The 19,369-nt window shown below is 43.9% G+C and overlaps 1 protein-coding gene across 20 annotated transcripts in view; it reads left to right on the top strand.

The window, feature by feature from the left end:
* The window catches only part of slc8a1a (solute carrier family 8 member 1a), a 33,092-nt gene extending 14,584 nt beyond the window's left edge, over positions 1 to 18,508 (top strand). Inside the window, exons 2-10 of one of the 20 annotated variants that reach the window (XM_038971611.1) lie at positions 2,299 to 2,405; positions 5,012 to 5,032; positions 5,445 to 5,462; positions 5,565 to 5,579; positions 9,620 to 9,688; positions 11,078 to 11,205; positions 12,149 to 12,248; positions 14,814 to 15,086; positions 18,132 to 18,508. In XM_038971611.1, the coding sequence (XP_038827539.1) occupies positions 2,299 to 2,405; positions 5,012 to 5,032; positions 5,445 to 5,462; positions 5,565 to 5,579; positions 9,620 to 9,688; positions 11,078 to 11,205; positions 12,149 to 12,248; positions 14,814 to 15,086; positions 18,132 to 18,508 (1,108 nt within the window). Of the gene's footprint in view, positions 1 to 2,298; positions 2,413 to 2,899; positions 2,924 to 3,409; positions 3,532 to 5,011; positions 5,058 to 5,444; positions 5,468 to 5,564; positions 5,580 to 5,965; positions 5,974 to 6,671; positions 6,682 to 8,122; positions 8,137 to 8,518; positions 8,537 to 9,619; positions 9,689 to 10,877; positions 10,894 to 11,077; positions 11,206 to 12,148; positions 12,249 to 14,813; positions 15,087 to 18,131 lie in introns of all 20 variants that reach the window. The other 19 variants (XM_038971602.1, XM_038971642.1, XM_038971618.1 and 16 more) reach the window with 19 other exon arrangements.
* Positions 18,509 to 19,369: the final 861 nt, after the last annotated feature.

Below are 19,369 nucleotides of genomic sequence, written 5' to 3'. Positions count from 1 at the left end.
ACGTAACATAGTAAATGTAAATCCGAGATACTCAAATTAGTATGAAATGTTATGTTTGGTATGGTTATATAATACAGATGTTTACTTACTGTGGTGGTTGGTCAGGGTGGATGGTAGTCCCGTGTAGCTCAGTTGGTTGAGCATGGCGCTTGCAATGCCAGGGTTGTCGGTTTGAGTCCCACGGGGGACCAGTATGAAAAAAAGTATTAAAATGTATGCACTCACTACTGTAAGTAGCTCTGCATGAGAGTGTCTTCTAAAGGACAAAAATTATGGGTTGGCTTATAACGGACAACTGTAGCTACTTCGCAACTACTTAGCATGTTAGCTAATCCTAACTTTAACCTAAACCCTAACCTTAAACCCTAACCCATAGCCTAGCTAATGTTAGCCACCTGGCTAGAATTTCTAACATATCATATGTTTTGGAAATTTGTAACATATTGTACATTTAGCAAATTTGTAACATATAAAACGAATTGTAATTCTTAACTTATCAAACGAAATGGGTGATGGACATCCACATATTAATACTTAACATACGAAACGTAACATATCATACTAAACAGGAGTGTTCTCGGAATTACATACAGAATAATATGAAATGGTCTGAGACCAGGTTGACTATACGGCATGTGTTTATTTTCTATGGCAATTTTCCCTTCCAAAGGTTTTGGACATTTCCATTTGCTACAAAGCAGCACTGTTTTATCAAGGGACAGTGTAATTCCATTCCAATTAATGACCCTGTTTATCCCACAGTCTCTGAATATGTGTAAGCAATTGAAATCGCACCAATGTTGACATAATGCTATTAGGACTCACAATCAGTGTTTAGCCTACCTTTAATGAAGGAAATACATGTCAGACCATGGACATGTTCTGTTATTAGATGCAGTTATCTGCCAGATTTAAATTGTCCATCTTGTAAGGGGTGGAATGTGGCAAACACAGCAGCCTTGAAGTATTGTTCATCAACCATCCACAAGGTTACATTTCGTGTGTCACATGGATTGGCTGTTTATTTTACTAGGACGATAAATTGTCAACAAATCGTGGATGCATTTTCTTAATTGTTTTTGATGGTAGGCCACTCTAGTAGGCCTACATTATGAACAAATAGCCACAGTCTGAAACTTGTCACAATCTGTTGGGATTATTTGCTATTATTTCAAATCCAACAGCAAATGGCAATCTGCTACAGCAGCTGGTTTCTGCATTATTCAACAGTAGCAATCAGACAATTCGTAACTTATAAATTGGCAATGTCATATCCTGTTTAGGCCCAAAGCAAGTAGAAAGGCTTTTCTTTCAAAGCTACCTACATAGTTTTTGTCATTACTTGTATATTTTGTCCAAGTTTATTAGTAGTGTGGTGTTTTGAGATATGTTCAGACATGTTTGGCTATCTGTTAGAGCGAGAAGCCTGTCGTCTCCCTCCCTCCCCTGGTCTGGTCTGGTCCCAGATCTGTTTGTGCTGTCTTGCCAAATCCTATGGTCATTGTCATGAGTTGGATATACAGCACAAACATATCTGGGATCAGGCAATAATTTCCCCCTGGTTTAGTTTATAAACAATATGCAAGAGTGCGTCTTCAACCCATGGGTGCTCTGTTTTTGTCTTGGAGAGTTGTTTTAGTCTCCATATTTGGGTAGCATCGCTGTTGAGGGTATCCTGGTCATTCTCAAACATGGGCCTGAGCCACAGTATAAGACTATAAAATATACTGATTGACTCTCTAGGCCTTATTATATTACTGAGCCAAGCCAAGCACAACTTACATTTGACCTATTGTTGAGAAGAAAATGCAATAATATATATTGGAGGGAAAAAATGTCCACCATGCCTGTCTGTACATAGGGCCTGTGGCCTATAAGAACACTAACAGTACAATACAGCACTGCATAGTCACACTCTTGAAAATATTTCAGTCTTGTTGTGAATTGTTGTTTGTCTCAAAATACTTTCATTCAGAACTTAAATGTAGTGTTTTGATGAGGCGATATATGGGGGTGTTTTCATTTTCCCAGTACATTTTTGTATAAAAGACATTGATTTCATTGTTTGTGATGTATTGTTTCCTCCCACCCCACCGGAATCGCTTAATGTCACCCTACAATCCATCTTCCCATTTTTTTTTTGTGCTGTCGCCTTTGTGTCGTTTGACGATGCATGGCTCGTCGTTTGATGATGCATGGCTCGTCGTTCTTCTTCCCTCATGTTCGCACTCTCCATACGCTGTTCTATCTGCAACCTTGTCTTCTTTCTCTCTCTTTCTCTCTCTCTCTTTGTTTCAGCAAAACTATACAGATCAATATAATCGATGACGAGGAATATGAGAAAAACAAGAACTTCTTCCTTGAGATGGGAGAGCCTCAGCTGCTGGAGATGAGTGAGAGGAAAGGTGGGGCGTTCCCTTCCCAGGCTTTGGTCCCAACACTGTACCCCTTAACCCCGCCCCCATTCCATTCGCCTACTGGATCCATCCACTATTACTTTGTGCTTGCCCAGACCTACTGAATTGGGTATACATGGATAAAGGCCACATTTCCATCCTCCATGGAGCATTTTCCCAATCCTGGTCCAAGAGGAGAACAGTATAAAGGCAGGTTTTCCTACCCACTGGATTCTCTATTTTGGTCTTTTTTCATTGTTACCTTTCAACCATATTTGTGTAATGGTCAGGTGTATATTTCTTGATTATAAATCCCAGGTTTTCCTACCCACTGGATTCTCTTTTTTGGTCTTTTTTCATTGTTACCTTTCCACCATATTTGTGTAATGGTCAGGTGTATATTTCTTGATTATAAATCCCAAGATTCATTGGAGCCGAAACCAGCATACATAGTGGTCCTCCAGGACCAGCATTGATCCTAAAACAATTTTAGTCAGACCTAGACTACAGAGCACTTGTTCTGAGTAGTCACTTTTTTTTTAGCTGTGACCTTTTATTTACCTCAGCACCTAGACAAAACAATATCAATGTTATGAGAGGTAAATACCAGGACATAACAATATCAAATGCACAGACATAACAATATTGATATTATGATTAGAGGTGAAGATCAATGAAGATAGTTGAGGTGAAAAGCTTTCATCTTTAAACTCAAACTGAGATCATAGAGGCTTCCAAACAGAGTTCCAACTGTCCCTCCATGTATGCACCATGAGGTGGTACGGGTATGCAACAGAGCTCGACTTCCCCCCTACCCCCGAACCCCGACAAACTGTTCCATCTGTTCCATCTGTTCCATCTGGTGGATATCGAAACCAATCCAAATCCTTTTTGGTGTGTGTGTGTGTGTTTGTGAAACTTGCACAATCTATCCTTCCCCCTTCCCCCACCTCCCGCCCTCGTCCTTCACCTTGCCCTTTTTGTTTTGTACCTTGTCTTGTGTCCCCTTGCAGGAAGACCATAGTGGTTAGAATACTTGACCACGACGAATATGAAAGACAGGCCAGATTCTACATAGAGCTACAGGAGCCCCATTGGAAAAGGCGATTGACAGGTGTGAGAGTAACTGAAAAGAGTAGAAGATGGGCTCAAGCTTCTGACCTCCTCCTTCTCTCCTTCCTCCCACTCCTTCCTTCTTACTTTCCTGTTCTTTTTTTCACCCTCTTCTGCTCCCTTTCGTATTTTCTCTGCTGTCGCAAGGCTACCTACCCTCTCCTCTGGTTTCTTGTGTTTCTACTGCCCCTGGTCAACACCGCTGTTCAATGGGGTTGGGCTGAACAGGATTTGAGCAGAGTCAGAGACGTTTCTTTCTGTCTCGTTAAGGAGTCCCATCCTATGAGGCGTGCAGAGTGATAATGGCTTTTTGGTTGATAAACAAAGGTGGAACGTTGAGTGGTAGTGGTTGTATGCTCAAGAAGGTGCTGTAGAAATGTGTACCTCCACATGTTCTAGCCCTTGAGCTCTCGTGGTCTTCAGCCAAGCAAATGGTCCGAGTTGACTCTTTCCTAACCATACCCCTTGGGTACTAACTGTGTTCCACTGTTTCTGTTTGTGGTGTTGCTTGGAACACACACACTCACAATACTCAAGAACTTTATGAGTTTTGCAGTATGCATTTTGGACTTTGATTAACTCCTTACTGTAGGATTTTGGAAGAAACACCATTAGATATATTTTTATCATTACATAATACAATATTAACGTCTATATACGGTACCAATGCATATACTAAATCACCACTCTCAATGTATGGAAATGACGTTTTAACATTTTATCATTGTGCTATTGAGAAAATGGTGTGTTGCGGTGGTTAATTTATTAGGCACATTTTGCCATCACAGAGAAGTGATTGCAGTACATGTTTATTGTGGTACCATTTCATTTAATATTTGTTTTATGTTGACCTCCAAATGAAGCTATGCCAGAGCCTAAGGCCCTGTTTCCCAAAACCCTCATAACATTACATTTTGGAACATTAGGGACAGTGCATCGTTAAAACGCTCTCATGAGACTTCCGTTCCATCTCAGGAAACTTGGCCCAAAACACTACACTGCAGGTTAATGTTAACGCATCATTTTGACAATAATCTGTTTTGACTTATTCAGTGTGCATTTAGGCATCATTTGTCATTGCTTAAACTTTCATCCAGTGGAAACATTTAGCGTGTAACAAATGCCACTATGAAACCCTTGTTTTTATTTCCGAATATGTTACATCTTTAAATACTCATAGATATTGGGAATTGAAATTGTGCCTCTGAGATTTGATTGGCCCAAGTCTTTTATTGGCATTTAATGTATAACATTTCGAGTCCTACAAGCCTGATTTGAAATTCAAAAACTTGCTAGACATGTCTAGTCTGTAGTGAACAACAACCTAACCACGAAATCTATATATTATAACTAACTTGCCTGATGGCTATAACTTTTTGCCACCGGCTTGTGTATATTCATTCCTCTGTTTCCCTTGTTACTTGTTTCCATTTCTCTTGTTTCTCATCTCTCGTTTCTTTCTGCTCAACTGTCTCTTGTTTCATCTGTTTCCATCCTATCAGCTGTGTTGCTTCAAGAAATTGGTAAGCAGTCTACTTTTTCTCGTTAGTCTGCTCTGGTGTGCTGTCACACTCTTCGTTTACCTCGCTTCTGAAGTCACTTATTACTTGAAATGTCAATCATTGTCTGTTACTGTTGTAGTGTCAAGTGTCAAGCGTGCAAACACTGGTAGTCCTTGTACATAGTAACCTTCTACGGAAGGGTAAATACATTTCCTAAATTATGTTCTCAGTTGCAAGAAAACATGTGTAACTGTTCTTATTAAAGAGTGATTTAGAGTGAGTTGGAAGTAGGCCTATACAGTATTTTTTATCATTTGCTGATCAAAATGTGTCATTAATCAATAATACTATTAAGATAATTCATATAAACTAATACCCACTCACAACCAAAAGGCATGTTTTGATTTATTTTCTTTATTTTTTATGGTTTTAGGTGGATTCGTGAAGACAGGTATTGTATATTACTATTGCAAAAAAATATATATTATTTGGATTCAATGTATATATTGATTGATTGATTAATTAATTGGTCATTTTTTGTTAATTGTAATAGACAAAAAGCTTTATGGTAAGAGACAATTCAGTGTTTTGCATTTGATTGCTTTAAATCGTTGAAATTTAAAGCAAGTCAAATTCAAGTAACATATGTGTCACCTTGGTGAGAATCGTGCGTTCTCCTACCCATTACTAATGGCACAAGCCTTTCAGGCTACTCTTTCATTGTTTAGACTATCTTTGTAACTATGTCTATTTACACATAGACATTTATAACAAACCGATGTAATATATTGATTATATTGAGAATGCTTTGATAGACTTTAGTTGATTTGAGCATGGCATATTTTCAAATCAAATATACTCCAAAGACAGCACTGAGTACACGTGAATGGATATGTTTTGTGTACTACTGTAGTACTACTATAGTATTTTCTTTGGTGAATATTAGAAATGTAGTTTGTTTGGTTTGCACCTTGGTTTGTGGCACTTCCAGGCATTCAATGTGTAGGCCTATCCTATCACTGAATGAGTCACACTTCACTGTGTGCGAAAGAGTGTGAAAGATGATGAATGCGTGTGTGCGACCTCACTGTGTGTTCATGTAGGCATGTACCAGTGGACGCTGCTGAGGGGAGGACGGCTCATAACAAAGGCTGGAATGGAGTCAATGGAGTGGTATTAACCACATGGAAATCACGTCTTTGATGTGTTTGATACCATGCCAATGACAGGGTTGGGGAGCAACGGATTACATGTAATCCGTTACTTGTAAGGGATTACAAAAAAATGCTAACTGTAATCCGTTACATTACCAGAAAAAAATGTGTAATCAGATTACAGATACTTTTGAAAAACTAGATGATTACTTTGAGGATTACTTTTTAATTCAGAAAGGATGTTTGCGAAAAATATCTTTGACACTTCTCTGTTTTCTCAATGACATTCAAATCAGCATTGAAAAAAGGCTCGATTTTAAATTTGTTCCATCTGGGCGAGTCTGACCACTATGACGACACACCAAATGTGTTCGATGGATCACGGGAAAAGAGCACAAATAGGCTTTTGTAGGCTACAGTACAAGCTATGTCTTACAATGGTGCGACTGCTGTCGGCATCCAAAGATTATCCAATTTGAATAAACGCTTGGAGGTAAGGATGACAGCAGTGGTGTAGTCTACGGCGATACGGATATCACTTATTATTGAGATCTACATAGCGCATTGATATGAATCACACTGCTGCTCTCTCATTTAGCTATTTGCGCCTTACAGATTGTGGTTGTTGTGGATAGCTGCTCACATATCTAAATGTGTATTTGAACCCAATAATGGTTTAAATTCAAGAAGTTCAAGCTGCCTATCAATCATTGTTTTTGAAACCAGTCAGTGAAAAATGCACTCTTGCAACAGCTGCATAGTGCGGATCCCAGCCTATGGAATGAAAGTGGGGCTTTTATTGCTCAATCTAATTCATTCTGATAAAACATATTTTAAAAAATCCACAGGCCTAATGGACACACTGAGCGCATTCTGTGGTCCTTTAACGGTTGGGTCGTGAACCGTTAATGGTCGGCTATTCATCAGGGTTCAATCAAGTCTCTTGGGAATGCAATTTCCACAAACACTTTGTACTTACTCAACTGTATACAGTAGGCTAATTACACAGATAAGGTAAATATAACAATGTAATGAAAATGAACTAGCTAAATTCTGGTTCAAATAATTTCATGTCTCCAGAAACTTGAATTGAATTCCCCCTATTTTACAGGAAATAGACATTCATAAAGCTTACACACTTGACACACTTTAATCATGGTAATTCAGGTATTACAAATGATTCATGAATGGTTTATGAATGTGTTCCTGTTGTGTTAGGTGTGACCAGTTGTAATATCATATCACCTAACATGTCTGGTGATTACTGTATGTGCTACAGTACAGTTGAAGGCAGAAGTTTACTTACACTTAGGTTGGAGTCATCAAAACTTGTTTTTCAACCACTCCACAAATGTCTTGTTAACAAACTATAGTTTTGGCAAATCAGTTAGGACATCTACATTGTGCATGACACAAGTAATTTTTCCAACAATTGTTTACAGACAGATTATTTCACTTATAATTCACTGTATCACAATTCCAGTGGGTCAGAAGTTTACATACCCTGAGTTGACTGTGCCTTTAAACAGCTTGGAAAATTCAAAAAAATGATGTCATAGCTTTAGAAGCTTCTGATCGGCTAAATGACATCATTTGAGTCAATTGGAGGTGTACCTGTGGATGTATTTCAAGGCCGACCTTCAAACTCAGTGCCTCTTTGTTTGACATCATGGGAAAATCAAAATCAGCCAAGACCTCAGAAAAAATAATTACAGACCTCCACAAGTCTGGTTGATCCTTGGGAGAAATTTCCAAACGCCTGAAGGTACAACGTTCATCTGTACAAATAATAGTACGCAAGTATAAACACCATGGGACCACACAGCCATCATACCGCTCAGGAAGGAGACGCATTCTGTCTCCTAGAGATGAACGTACTTTGGTGCGAAAAGTGTAAATCAATCACAGAACAACAGCAAAGGACCTTGTGAAGATGCTGGAGGAAACAGGTACAAAGTATCTATATCCACAGTAAAACGAGTCCTATATCGACATAACCTGAAAGGCCGCTCAGCAAGGAAGAAGCCAATGCTCCAAAACTGCCATAAAAAAGCTAGACTACCGTTTGCAACTGCACATAGGGACAAAGATCGTACTTTTTGTAGAAATGTTCTCTTGTCTGATGAAACAAAAATAGAACTGTTTGGCCATAATGAACATTGTTATGTTTGGAGGAAAAAGGGGGAGGCTTGCAAGCCGAAGAGCATCATCCCAACCGTGAAGCACGGTGGTGGCAGCATCATGTTGTGGGGGTTCTTTGCTGCAGGAGGGACTGGGGCACTTCACAAAATAGATGGCATCATGAGGAAGGGACATTATGTGGATATATTGAAGCAACATCTCAAGACATCAGTCAGGAAGTTCAAGCTTGGTCGCAAATGGGTCTTCCAAATGGACAATGATCCCAAACATACCTCCAAAGTTGTGGCAAAATGGCTTAAGGACAACAAAGTCAAGGTATTGAAGTGGCCATCACAAAGCCCTGACCTCAATCCTATAGAAAATGTGTGGGCAGAACTGAAAAGGCGTGTGCGAGCAAGGAGGCCTACAAACCTGACTCAGTTACACCAGCTCTGTCAGGAGGAATGTGCCAAAATTCACCCAACTTATTGTGGGAAGCTTGTGGAAGGCTACCCGAAACGTTTGACCCAAGTTAATCAATTTAAAGGCAATGCTACCAAATACTAATTGAGTGTATGTAAACTTCTGACCCACTGGGAATGTGATGAAAGAAATGAAACCTGAAATAAATCATTCTCTCTACTATTATTCTGACATTTTACATTCTTAAAATAAAGTGGTGATCCTAACTGACCTAAAACAGGGAATTTTTACTGGGATTAAATTGTGAATTGTGAAAAACTGAGTTTAAATGTATTTGGCTAAGGTGTATGTAAACTTCCGACTTCAAATGTATGTCAGTGGTCACTCCGGTCCTGAAGATGTACTGAGTGTGCAGGCTTTTGTTCCAGCCCAGCAATAACACAGTTGATAGGACTTAGCCTACACACTTCATTCAGCTCTTCGGTCTGGGCTGGGATTAGGTGAATCAGGTGTGTTAATGGTGGACAGGAACAAAACTCTTCACATTCAGTAGCTCTTCAGGAGGAGTGTTTGAATCCAATGCTATATGAAAAACAATCTTTTCAATCAAACACAGTCACTGGTTTTCCCCGGATAACTTTAAAAGCATATTTCCTCTATAGCTGCAACTTTAATTAACAAAAGTCTCAAAGCAAATGTACTCAAATTCATGTACTCAACAAAGTAAAGTTTACAGTGGGATCAAAGAATCTCAACAGCTTTTCAATTGAAACCTGCGTTCCTCCACCATAATATTGTGAAATATATTGGATAGTGTTTTTGACTTATCCGGAAACCTTGGGAAACAGTTTTTTTTATCTAATGGGGGCTCTTTGTGCAATGAACTTTGAACTGTGAACTTGTCCCTCAGGCAGGGACGTCTACCGGAAAGTGCAGGGTAGGGATAACCCTGTCCCTGCCACCATTATCAGCATTGCAGGTATACATCCTCCCTTTGTCCTCTCTATCCTCCCCTCACTTCTCTATCGTCTCGCTCTCTTCTATCCTCCCTCTCACCATCCATGTGCCGGTGTTGTGTCAAAGGCTGTGCGCACGCCACTGTGTGACTCATGAGTTCTCTGTCACTGCCGTCTCAATACTGCCTCCGGCTGGAAATCTCTGCGAAATAACAGTCTGCTTTTTTATTTCCAGTGTCACTCTGAAAGAACTCCCTTTCTTTATCAGCTCAGTACGTCTCTGTTTCTGCTTCGATGACTAGCTTTGGGCCAGTCAAATGACTAGATTGTCACAGCGACGCTAATAGTCAGTATCATGCAGCTATTGCACATTTGCCTCTTTCACACACCTTTGTGGCTTCTCCTACCACAGATCGTTTATGTAGCCTGTGAATGCACACTTTTCCTAGTCCTCACTTTATCTTTGCTCAGTTAGCGTAAACAGAGCACAAGAAGGTACACTTGCAACAGAAACCTGGACTCAAGTGACATTTTCACACTTATGAGCCTCGCAAAACAGAGCCAAGCTGAACTGTTATGCTCTGGCCAGGTTATGCATATGTAACAGTATAACTTTAAACCGTCCCCTCGCCCCGACACGGGCGCGAACCAGGGACCCTCTGCACACATCAACAACAGTCACCCACGAAGCGTCGTTACCCATCGCTCCACAAAAGCCACGGCCCTTGCAGAGCAAGGTGCAACACTACTTCTAGGTTTCAGAGCAAGTGACGTAACTGATTGAAACGCTAGTAGCGCGTACCCGCTAACTAGCTAGCCATTTCACATCCGTTACACTCACCCCCCTTTCAACCTCCTCCTTTTCCGCAGCAACCAGTGATCCGGGTCAACAGCATCAATGTAACAGTATAACTTTAAACCGTCCCCTCGCCCCGACACGGGCGCGAACCAGGGACCCTCTGCACACATCAACAACAGTCACCCACGAAGCGTCGTTACCCATCGCTCCACAAAAGCCACGGCCCTTGCAGAGCAAGGTGCAACACTACTTCTAGGTTTCAGAGCAAGTGACGTAACTGATTGAAACGCTAGTAGCGCGTACCCGCTAACTAGCTAGCCATTTCACATCCGTTACACATCCACCACAGTATCTGGAACTGTGCTAGAAAGGATTATGGGAAAATAAAATATCCAAGGCAGCATAGTACTTAGCACAATATTTTCAAAAGTGTAAAGGTTTTCAAAGGCAGGTGTTGAACAGTCAACAGCTACCTTGACCACTCACGGAAACACATGAATGTTCTCTTATGGGTATCGTCCGTGTCATGGCCGCTAACCACCCAAATGTGTTCTCTCTCCTTTCCTCTTTCTTTATCCCTCTCTCTCTATCTTTCTCCCCCTCTCACCCTCAGAGGAAGGGGACGAGGAAGCTCTCTCCAAGAAAGAGGAGGAGGAACGCCGCATCGCTGAGATGGGCCGGCCCACCCTCGGGGAGCACGTCAAACTGGAAGTTGTCATCGAGGAGTCGTATGAGTTCAAGGTACGAGACCACACTTCTGCTTTGGTCTGTTTCTGAGGCGCTCTATTTTACTAGATTAATGACTACCTTTTGGTTTGTTAGAAAGAAGTTTCCTGGTTACTAAAATGTTCCCCTGATTTTAGTTTTAGTGACACAAAAAAGCAATGTATAGTGTAGAGAATCGTTGCAATATCTAAAACGCTGTGACATATATTTGGAATAACCCAAAATATTGTATTTTCAGCTCTTGAAGCTGACGTACAAAACTAAAACAAAAAATAAGCAAAAACGAAACTTATAGAGGGGAAGCATAGCATACCGCACAAAGAACGGATCTACCGCTTACCAGACTTGCTTTCAATGAGAATGACAGATCATTAACTCTCATTTATATCGGAAATCTGCCGTGTCGCGCACAAACCTGCAAATTGTACCTTTAATAATAGTAAATCACAGCTTTGATAGGACCGTAAAACAACTAGTGGACCTTTAAAACCACCCACTCCACCACTTGGAAAGGGAGGGAGTAAGTCAACCAGCTGCACTTGAGATTGTATCTCCCATTACTTACAGTAAGTCGTACCTCTGGTGTCTTAAGTGGTATCTCCCATCTGTCAATCCAAAAGGTGTACTGATACTGTAAGTTCCATTTTCCACATGAAAGAGACAGTGATCAGGATGAACATTTTGGAATTTGAGCATTAAAAATGTCTTTGCAGTTTGGGGTAGTTTTAGGTGTAGGAGTCAGGGTATGTTTTGAGGTTGATATAGGGTATGTGAAATGGTTTGGCTCACAGTCTGCCCTGATAAATCAAACTGGTTTGTCTTTATTGTATTTTATAGACTTGTACATCATGTTCACCGCCAAGGTGTGTTCATTGGGCATGTATCTGTGTTTGTGGAAAGCTAAATAAGCAGGTTTGAGGATTAATAGACTGAAATATTATCTTCTGGTGCCCCACAGAACACAGTGGATAAGCTGATTAAGAAGACCAACTTGGCTCTATTGATTGGAACCAATAGCTGGAGGCAGCAGTTTATGGAAGCTATCACAGTCAGCTCTGGTAAGCAGATCAATCAATCAATCATTTCATTGGCAGCCTTTTATAGAAAAGTGTTTGTAACAAATTGCCTAACCAACAAACCAGGCCTAAACCCCAAAAGAGCAAGCCACAACTAGAGTGGCAGGGGAAAACTCCCTAGGTCTAGGAAGTGCAGTAGGAAGAACCCTTCAGGGTAGCCTCTTAAACATAACACCATTCTGCGTCCCAAATGGCATCATATTCCCTTTATAGTGCACTACTTTTTTAAAAATTTTATTATTTTTTTATTTTTTATTTTGGTTTGCGCGCACTGCGCCCGGCCCGCCACAGGAGTCGCTGGTGCACGATGAGACAAGGATATCCCTACCGGCCAAACCCTCCCTAACCCGGACGACGCTAGGCCAATTGTGCGTCGCCCCACAGACCTCCCGGTCGCAGCCGGCTGCGACAGAACCTGGAGTCTCTGGTGGCACAGCTAGCGCTGCGATGCAGTGCCCTAGACCACTGCGCCACCCGGGAGGCCCAGTGCACTACTTTTTGACCAAGGCCTAGTAGTGCACTACAGGGAATAGGTTGCCATTTGGGACGCAAACCTATATTCTGATTCTTGGACAACAATACGGGATGATGTATTCAGAGCAAAATCAAATCTTGTCCCAAATATGTTATTTTCCTTTCAAATCATATTTGTCTTAATTGGCTACACAATCACCCTAGCCACAATGTCATCTGCCCAGATCTTAATTGGAACGCTTTTTGTAATTAGCGGGAACTGTGAAGTTCCAGTAGCGGCGCCCTCCGAAGCACATTCCGAAGCACTGTTGATTTATCAGCGGAGCAGCGCCGAAGCACAACGAACTCATCAAGCAACACACACACATACACACACACACACACACACACCCCCACACACAATCACATATACACACATCTCACACATCTCACACAAAGTTCCACTGAGAGCTTGAGTGGAGATGGCTAAGCTTGTTAGCCATGGGAGTGCACTCCAGAGTAGATTCCTCCAGGGCTAGTAATGAGATCATTAAAAAGTCCATGTAATGAATTAGTATGTAATGAATTCATGAATTCTAAACTACGTGTGTGTGTGTGTGGCCGTGTGTTTGTGGCCATGTCCAGAATCAGGCTTTCCTACTATTTACTTAAACTGCATATTGTGTGCTAGTACCACATACTGTTTAGAAAAAAACTAATTCGGTAAGCAACAAATATCAGCATACTAGGCTCCTGAGAATGCATCATCTAATGAGCAATTACGTTTATTCCCGCCATTCGTTCTTTTTTGGTACAGCACGTCCCCTCAGCTGATTATCATCTTCCTCAAAAGTGTCCAGTGAATTCTACTAGCTGACAAGCTGAAATTAGTATGACATCCTGCCATTTAAAGCATACAAACATTTTGAAATTTCACATACTATAAAACATTCTATAAAACAATGCCTACTATTTAGAATGCAAGTATGGGTATTCACACACGACCATTGTGTGTGTGTGTGTGTGTGTGTGTGTGTGTGTGTGTGTGTGTGTGTGTGTGTGTGTGTGTGTGTGTGTGTGTGTGTGTGTGTGTGTGTGTGTGTGTGTGTGTGTGTGTGTGTGTGTGTGTGTGTGTGTGTGTGTGTGTGTGTGTGTGTGTGTGTACTCGTGAGTTCTGAACTGTGCTAATATCCGGGCAGACCCTTTCCTCTGGGATAGGCACAGAGTCTTTGCTGCAGATGGGCTATGGTTGATCTCATCCCTAACCTGTATGTTTACCGTAACACATATTCGATTGGAAACAAAACAAGGCAGGACATGGTCAAGCTGGATCTTTTGAACCACTATGGCCTCCTGTCCACTCAAATGCATGCATGAGCACACACACGCACCCATGCATGCACGCGTGCATAGAAACAAGCATTGAAACAGGTATTGAAATGCAGGCCTATGTCTTGAGACATACTCATGGACACGTGTATTGTATTAGCAAAAATACACACAAATACAGACACACACACACACACACACTCACACACACACACACACGCACAAAAACGTGACCATTCCCTGCTCCCATGCAGAGAAACGCATTCAGATGGATTTTGCCCATCAGCTATTTTAAGCCACGCTGTCAGTCACCCTAATGAACTCTCCCATGGCTTCAATGAGTAGAGATGTGGCTCACTGTCCTGACTTGATGTGATGAGAGGCTTCATTGGTTGTGTCATGTGGAAATTCACTCTCCACACAGACTGTAGGGAGTGGAGAGAGTGGGGCTAACGGCTAACACTACTAGGAATGCCGGAACGTCTGTGTTTTAATTTAGAATGGACTAGTGGTGGCTAGTTTCTCCTGGTCCACTCACAGTTTAAGACTTGATTACATTGCAGAGAAACTTAACATTGTAGCAGAGGTTTTAAACATGTTACATTTACATTTTACATTTAAGTCATTTAGCAGACGCTCTTATCCAGAGCGACTTACAAATTGGTGCATTCACCTCCAGATATCCAGTTTCAACATGTTAAATGTTGAAATTGAACCACGAAGTTGGGGTTACAACACATCTTTCCTCCCCTCAAAATGTCTCAGGCGATGATGATGAGGACGAGTGCGGCGAGGAGAAGCTGCCCTCCTGCTTTGATTACGTCATGCACTTTCTCACCGTCTTCTGGAAGCTCCTGTTCGCCTTTGTGCCGCCCACCGACTACTGGAACGGCTGGGCCTGCTTCGTGGTCTCCATCAGTATGATTGGCCTGCTCACCGCCTTCATTGGAGACCTGGCCTCCCACTTTGGCTGTACCGTGGGCCTCAAGGACTCCGTGACCGCCGTGGTGTTTGTGGCGCTCGGGACGTCTGTGCCAGGTGCGTTCCATACATGCCGCAATACACACAGACATGTATACACACTGTCACGTTCCTGACCTTATTTCCTTTGTTTAGTCTTTGTTTAGTTGGTCAGGACGTGAGCTGGGTGGGCATTCTATGTTATGTGTTTCTATGTTTGGTTTAGGGTTGTCAACTAGCCTGATATGGTTCTCAATCAGGGGCAGGTGTTTTACGTTTCCTCTGATTGAGAACCATATTTAGGTAGGCTGTTCTCACTGTTTGTTTGTGGGTGATTGTTCCTGTTTCAGTGTACCAGTGTTAAGTGTTCACGTTACGGGACTGTATCGTCTTCGTTCCTTTGTTTGTCGGTTTGTTGTTTTTTGTTCGTGTTAAAAGAAGTATTCCAATAAATATGGAAACATACCACGCTGCGCTTTGGTCCTCCTCACTTTCACCCGAAGACTAGCGTTACAGAATCACCCACCAAAACCGGACCAAGCAGCGTGGTAACAGGCAGCGGCAGTAGGAGCAGCGCAAGAAGGAGGAATGGACATGGGAGGACGTTTTGGACGGCAAGGGTTGCTACACATGGGAGGAGATCCTGGCTGGAAAGGATCACCTCCCATGGGAACAGGTGGAGGCAGCTAGGAGAGCATAGGCAACCGGAGAGAGGAACCGGCGTTATGAAGGTACGCGGCTAGCACGGAAGCCTGAGAGTCAAGCCCAAAAATTTATTGGGGGGGCTACAAGGGAGTGTGGCGAAGTCAGGTAGGAGACCTGCGCCAACTCCCGAGCTTACCGTGGAGGGCGAAAGTACGGGCAGACACCGTGTTATGCGGTAAAGCGCACGGTGTCTCCTGTACGTGTGCTTAGCCCGGTGCGGTACATTCCAGCTCCTCGTATCGGCCGGGCTAGATTGAGCATTGAGGCAGGTGCCATGAAGCCGGCTCAACGCGTCTGGTCTCCAGTGCGTCTCCTCGGGCCGGCATACATGGCACCAGCCTTATGCATGGTGTCCCCGGTTCGCCAACACAGCACAGTGCGGGTTATTCCACCTCCCTGCACTGGTTGGGCTACGGGGAGCATTCAACCAGGTAAGGTTGGGCAGGCTCGGTGCTCAAGGGAGCCAGTACGCCTGCACGGTCCGGTATATCCGGCGCCACCTCCCCGCCCCAGCCCAGTACCACCAGTGCCTACACCACGCACCAGGCTTCCAGTGCGTTTCCAGAGCCCTGTTCCTCCTCCACGCACTTGCCCTATGGTGCGTGTCTCCAGCCCGGTACCACCAGTTCCGGCACCACGCACCAAGCCTCCTGTGCGTCTCCAGAGCCCTGTGCGCCCTGTTGCTGCTCCCCGCACTAGCCTTGAGGTGCGTGTCCTTAGCCCGGTACCACCAGTTCCGGCACCACGCACCAGGCCTACTGTGCGTCTCAGCCGGCCAGAGTCTGCCGTCTGCCCAGCGCTGCCCGTCTGCCCAGCGCCGCCTGCGCTACCTGTCTGCCCAGCGCTGTCTGAACTGCCCGTCTGCCCAGCGCCGTCTGAGCTAACCGTCTGTCCTGAGCCTTCAAAGCCACCCGTCTGTCCTGAGCCTGCAAAGCCACCCGTCTGTCCTGAGCCTTCAAAGCCGTCCGTCAGTCAGGAGCCGCTAGAGCCGTCCGTCAGTCAGGAGCCGCTAGAGCCGTCCGTCAGTCAGGAGCCGCTAGAGCCATCCGCCAGACAGGAGCCGCCAGAGCCGTCCTCCAGACAGGAGCCGCCAGAGCCGCCCGCCAGACAGGAGCTGCCAGAGCCGCCCGCCAGACAGGGGCTGCCAGAGCCGCCAGCCAGCCATGACCTGCCAGAGCCGCCCGCCAGCCATGACCTGCCAGAGCCGCCAGCCAGCCATGACCTGCCATAGCCGCCAGCCAGCCATGACCTGCCAGAGCCGCCAGCCAGCCATGACCTGCCAGAGCCGCCAGCCAGCCATGACCTGCCAGAGCCGTCAGCCAGCCATGACCTGCCAGAGCCGTCAGCCAGCCATGACCTGCCAGAGCCGTCAGCCAGCCATGACCTGCCAGAGCAGTCAGCCAGCCATGACCTGCCAGAGCCGTCAGTCAGTCCGGAGCTGCCCCTCAGTCCGGAGCTGCCCCTCGGTGCCCTCGGTCCGGTGCTGCCCCTCGGTCCGGTGCTGCCCCTCAGTCCGGTGCTGCCCCTTAGTCCAGTGGGGATCAAATGGAGGGTCGCCATTAAAAGGAGGCCACGGAAGCGGGGATTAACTATGGTGGGGTGGGGGCCACGTCCAGAGCCAGAGCCGCCACCGTGGACAGATGCCCACCCAGACCCTCCCCTATAGGTTCAGGTTTTGCGGCCGGAGTCCGCACCTTGGGGGGGGGGGTACTGTCACGTTCCTGACCTTATTTCCTTTGTTTAGTCTTTGTTTAGTTGGTCAGGACGTGAGCTGGGTGGGCATTCTATGTTATGTGTTTCTATGTTTGGTTTAGGGTTGTCAACTAGCCTGATATGGTTCTCAATCAGGGGCAGGTGTTTTACGTTTCCTCTGATTGAGAACCATATTTAGGTAGGCTGTTCTCACTGTTTGTTTGTGGGTGATTGTTCCTGTTTCAGTGTACCAGTGTTAAGTGTTCACGTTACGGGACTGTATCGTCTTCGTTCCTTTGTTTGTCGGTTTGTTGTTTTTTGTTCGTGATAAAAGAAGTATTCCAATAAATATGGAAACATACCACGCTGCGCTTTGGTCCTCCTCACTTTCACCCGAAGACGAGCGTTACACACACAAACAGACATATTCACAAACGGTGGGTCTTATTAGGACTCTGTCACCAATCTAGTGTTTGCTGCATTGGGAGGTCAGGTTAGTAACATACACCATCTAACTCTACATTCTCATGACAGGGTTGTAATCACAATTAGGCATTGTCACTCCTAAAAGCAGTGCTTTGTATGCAGTGTTCTTGAATAGTACACTATGTCATATCTCTTGTCATGCATGGACATCTAATTTTGGATCCATGTCACTCTACCACCATTCACAATTCTTCCTTTTCTTCCTTTCCCTTTCTCTTCATCTCTCTCTCGCTCCCCCAGACACGTTTGCCAGCAAGGTAGCTGCAATCCAGGACCAGTACGCAGACGCCTCCATCGGCAACGTAACGGGCAGCAATGCCGTTAACGTCTTCTTGGGGATCGGCGTGGCCTGGTCCATTGCAGCCATCTACCACAATTCCAAGGGCAACGACTTCCGGGTGGACCCGGGCACCCTGGCCTTCTCCGTCACCCTATTCACCATCTTCGCCTTTGTCGCCGTGGCCGTGCTCATGTACCGGCGCCGACCTGAGATTGGGGGCGAGCTGGGTGGGCCCCGGGGCCCCAAAATTGCGACCACCTGTCTCTTCTTCAGCCTGTGGCTCATGTACATCGTATTCTCCTCCCTGGAAGCGTATTGCCACATCAAGGGCTTCTAACTTCTCTATAAAGAATCTGAAAGCAAGATTCAAAAAGCAATAGCTTCTAGAGTCTTCAAAAGCTTCAGAAAGATCTTCGAAAGCTTCTTAGTCTTTGAAAGCTTCTATAAGGTCTTATAAAGCTATTCAAAATTATTTGAAAGCTTCTTTAAATAAAATTGAAAGATTTTTAGTTTTTGAAAGCAAAAAAATAAATATATAACCATTTTATTGCTTTCATCCAAGGCCTCTGAACTATGTACGATTAAATCCAAGGATTTGGAGGCATTGACGTGTCACATCCAAGGTCTCTTACGCCATTGACTACCACCTCCCTTTATCCTAAATCTAACATCCATGACATCCAATGCTTAAGCCACCTACTGCCACATCCAAGACATCTGAAGTATCCACTAATATAACTAAGGCCTCTGAACCAACACCAGCAGGATGGTGGCCCAAATATTTTAGACGTGAATTATATATATTTTTTTAAACTATTAATTTAGTGTTTGTCCTCTAGCTCCTTTAATCCTGTTGTTGCAGCTTTATTTTAAATGGAAGCTCTCTGTTGACTTTCATTGGATCAAGACTCCTAAGGCTGTGTATCCAAAATGTAATTTCAGATGAAGCAAAAAACTTGTGCTTGTTTGGTTATACAGAACTTCAAAGCTATGCCTAAAAGTGCTGCTGGCTGGCGTCCACAATCTATTCAGTGCCCCCCAAAAATACACTAGACAAATATGTCATAATATTCCTGTAACACAGAAACGTGAGTGGTTGTTTAAATGCGAAGGGCATATGGATGATAACTACATAGTTACTGAGGTAAATACCTAAATGAGACTATAACTCATTTTATGTCTACACAGTACTGTTGCA

This window comes from Salvelinus namaycush, chromosome 2, assembly GCF_016432855.1.
Source record: "Salvelinus namaycush isolate Seneca chromosome 2, SaNama_1.0, whole genome shotgun sequence".
Taxonomy (NCBI): domain Eukaryota; kingdom Metazoa; phylum Chordata; class Actinopteri; order Salmoniformes; family Salmonidae; genus Salvelinus; species Salvelinus namaycush.
This window is presented reverse-complemented; position numbering and strand designations above follow the sequence as displayed.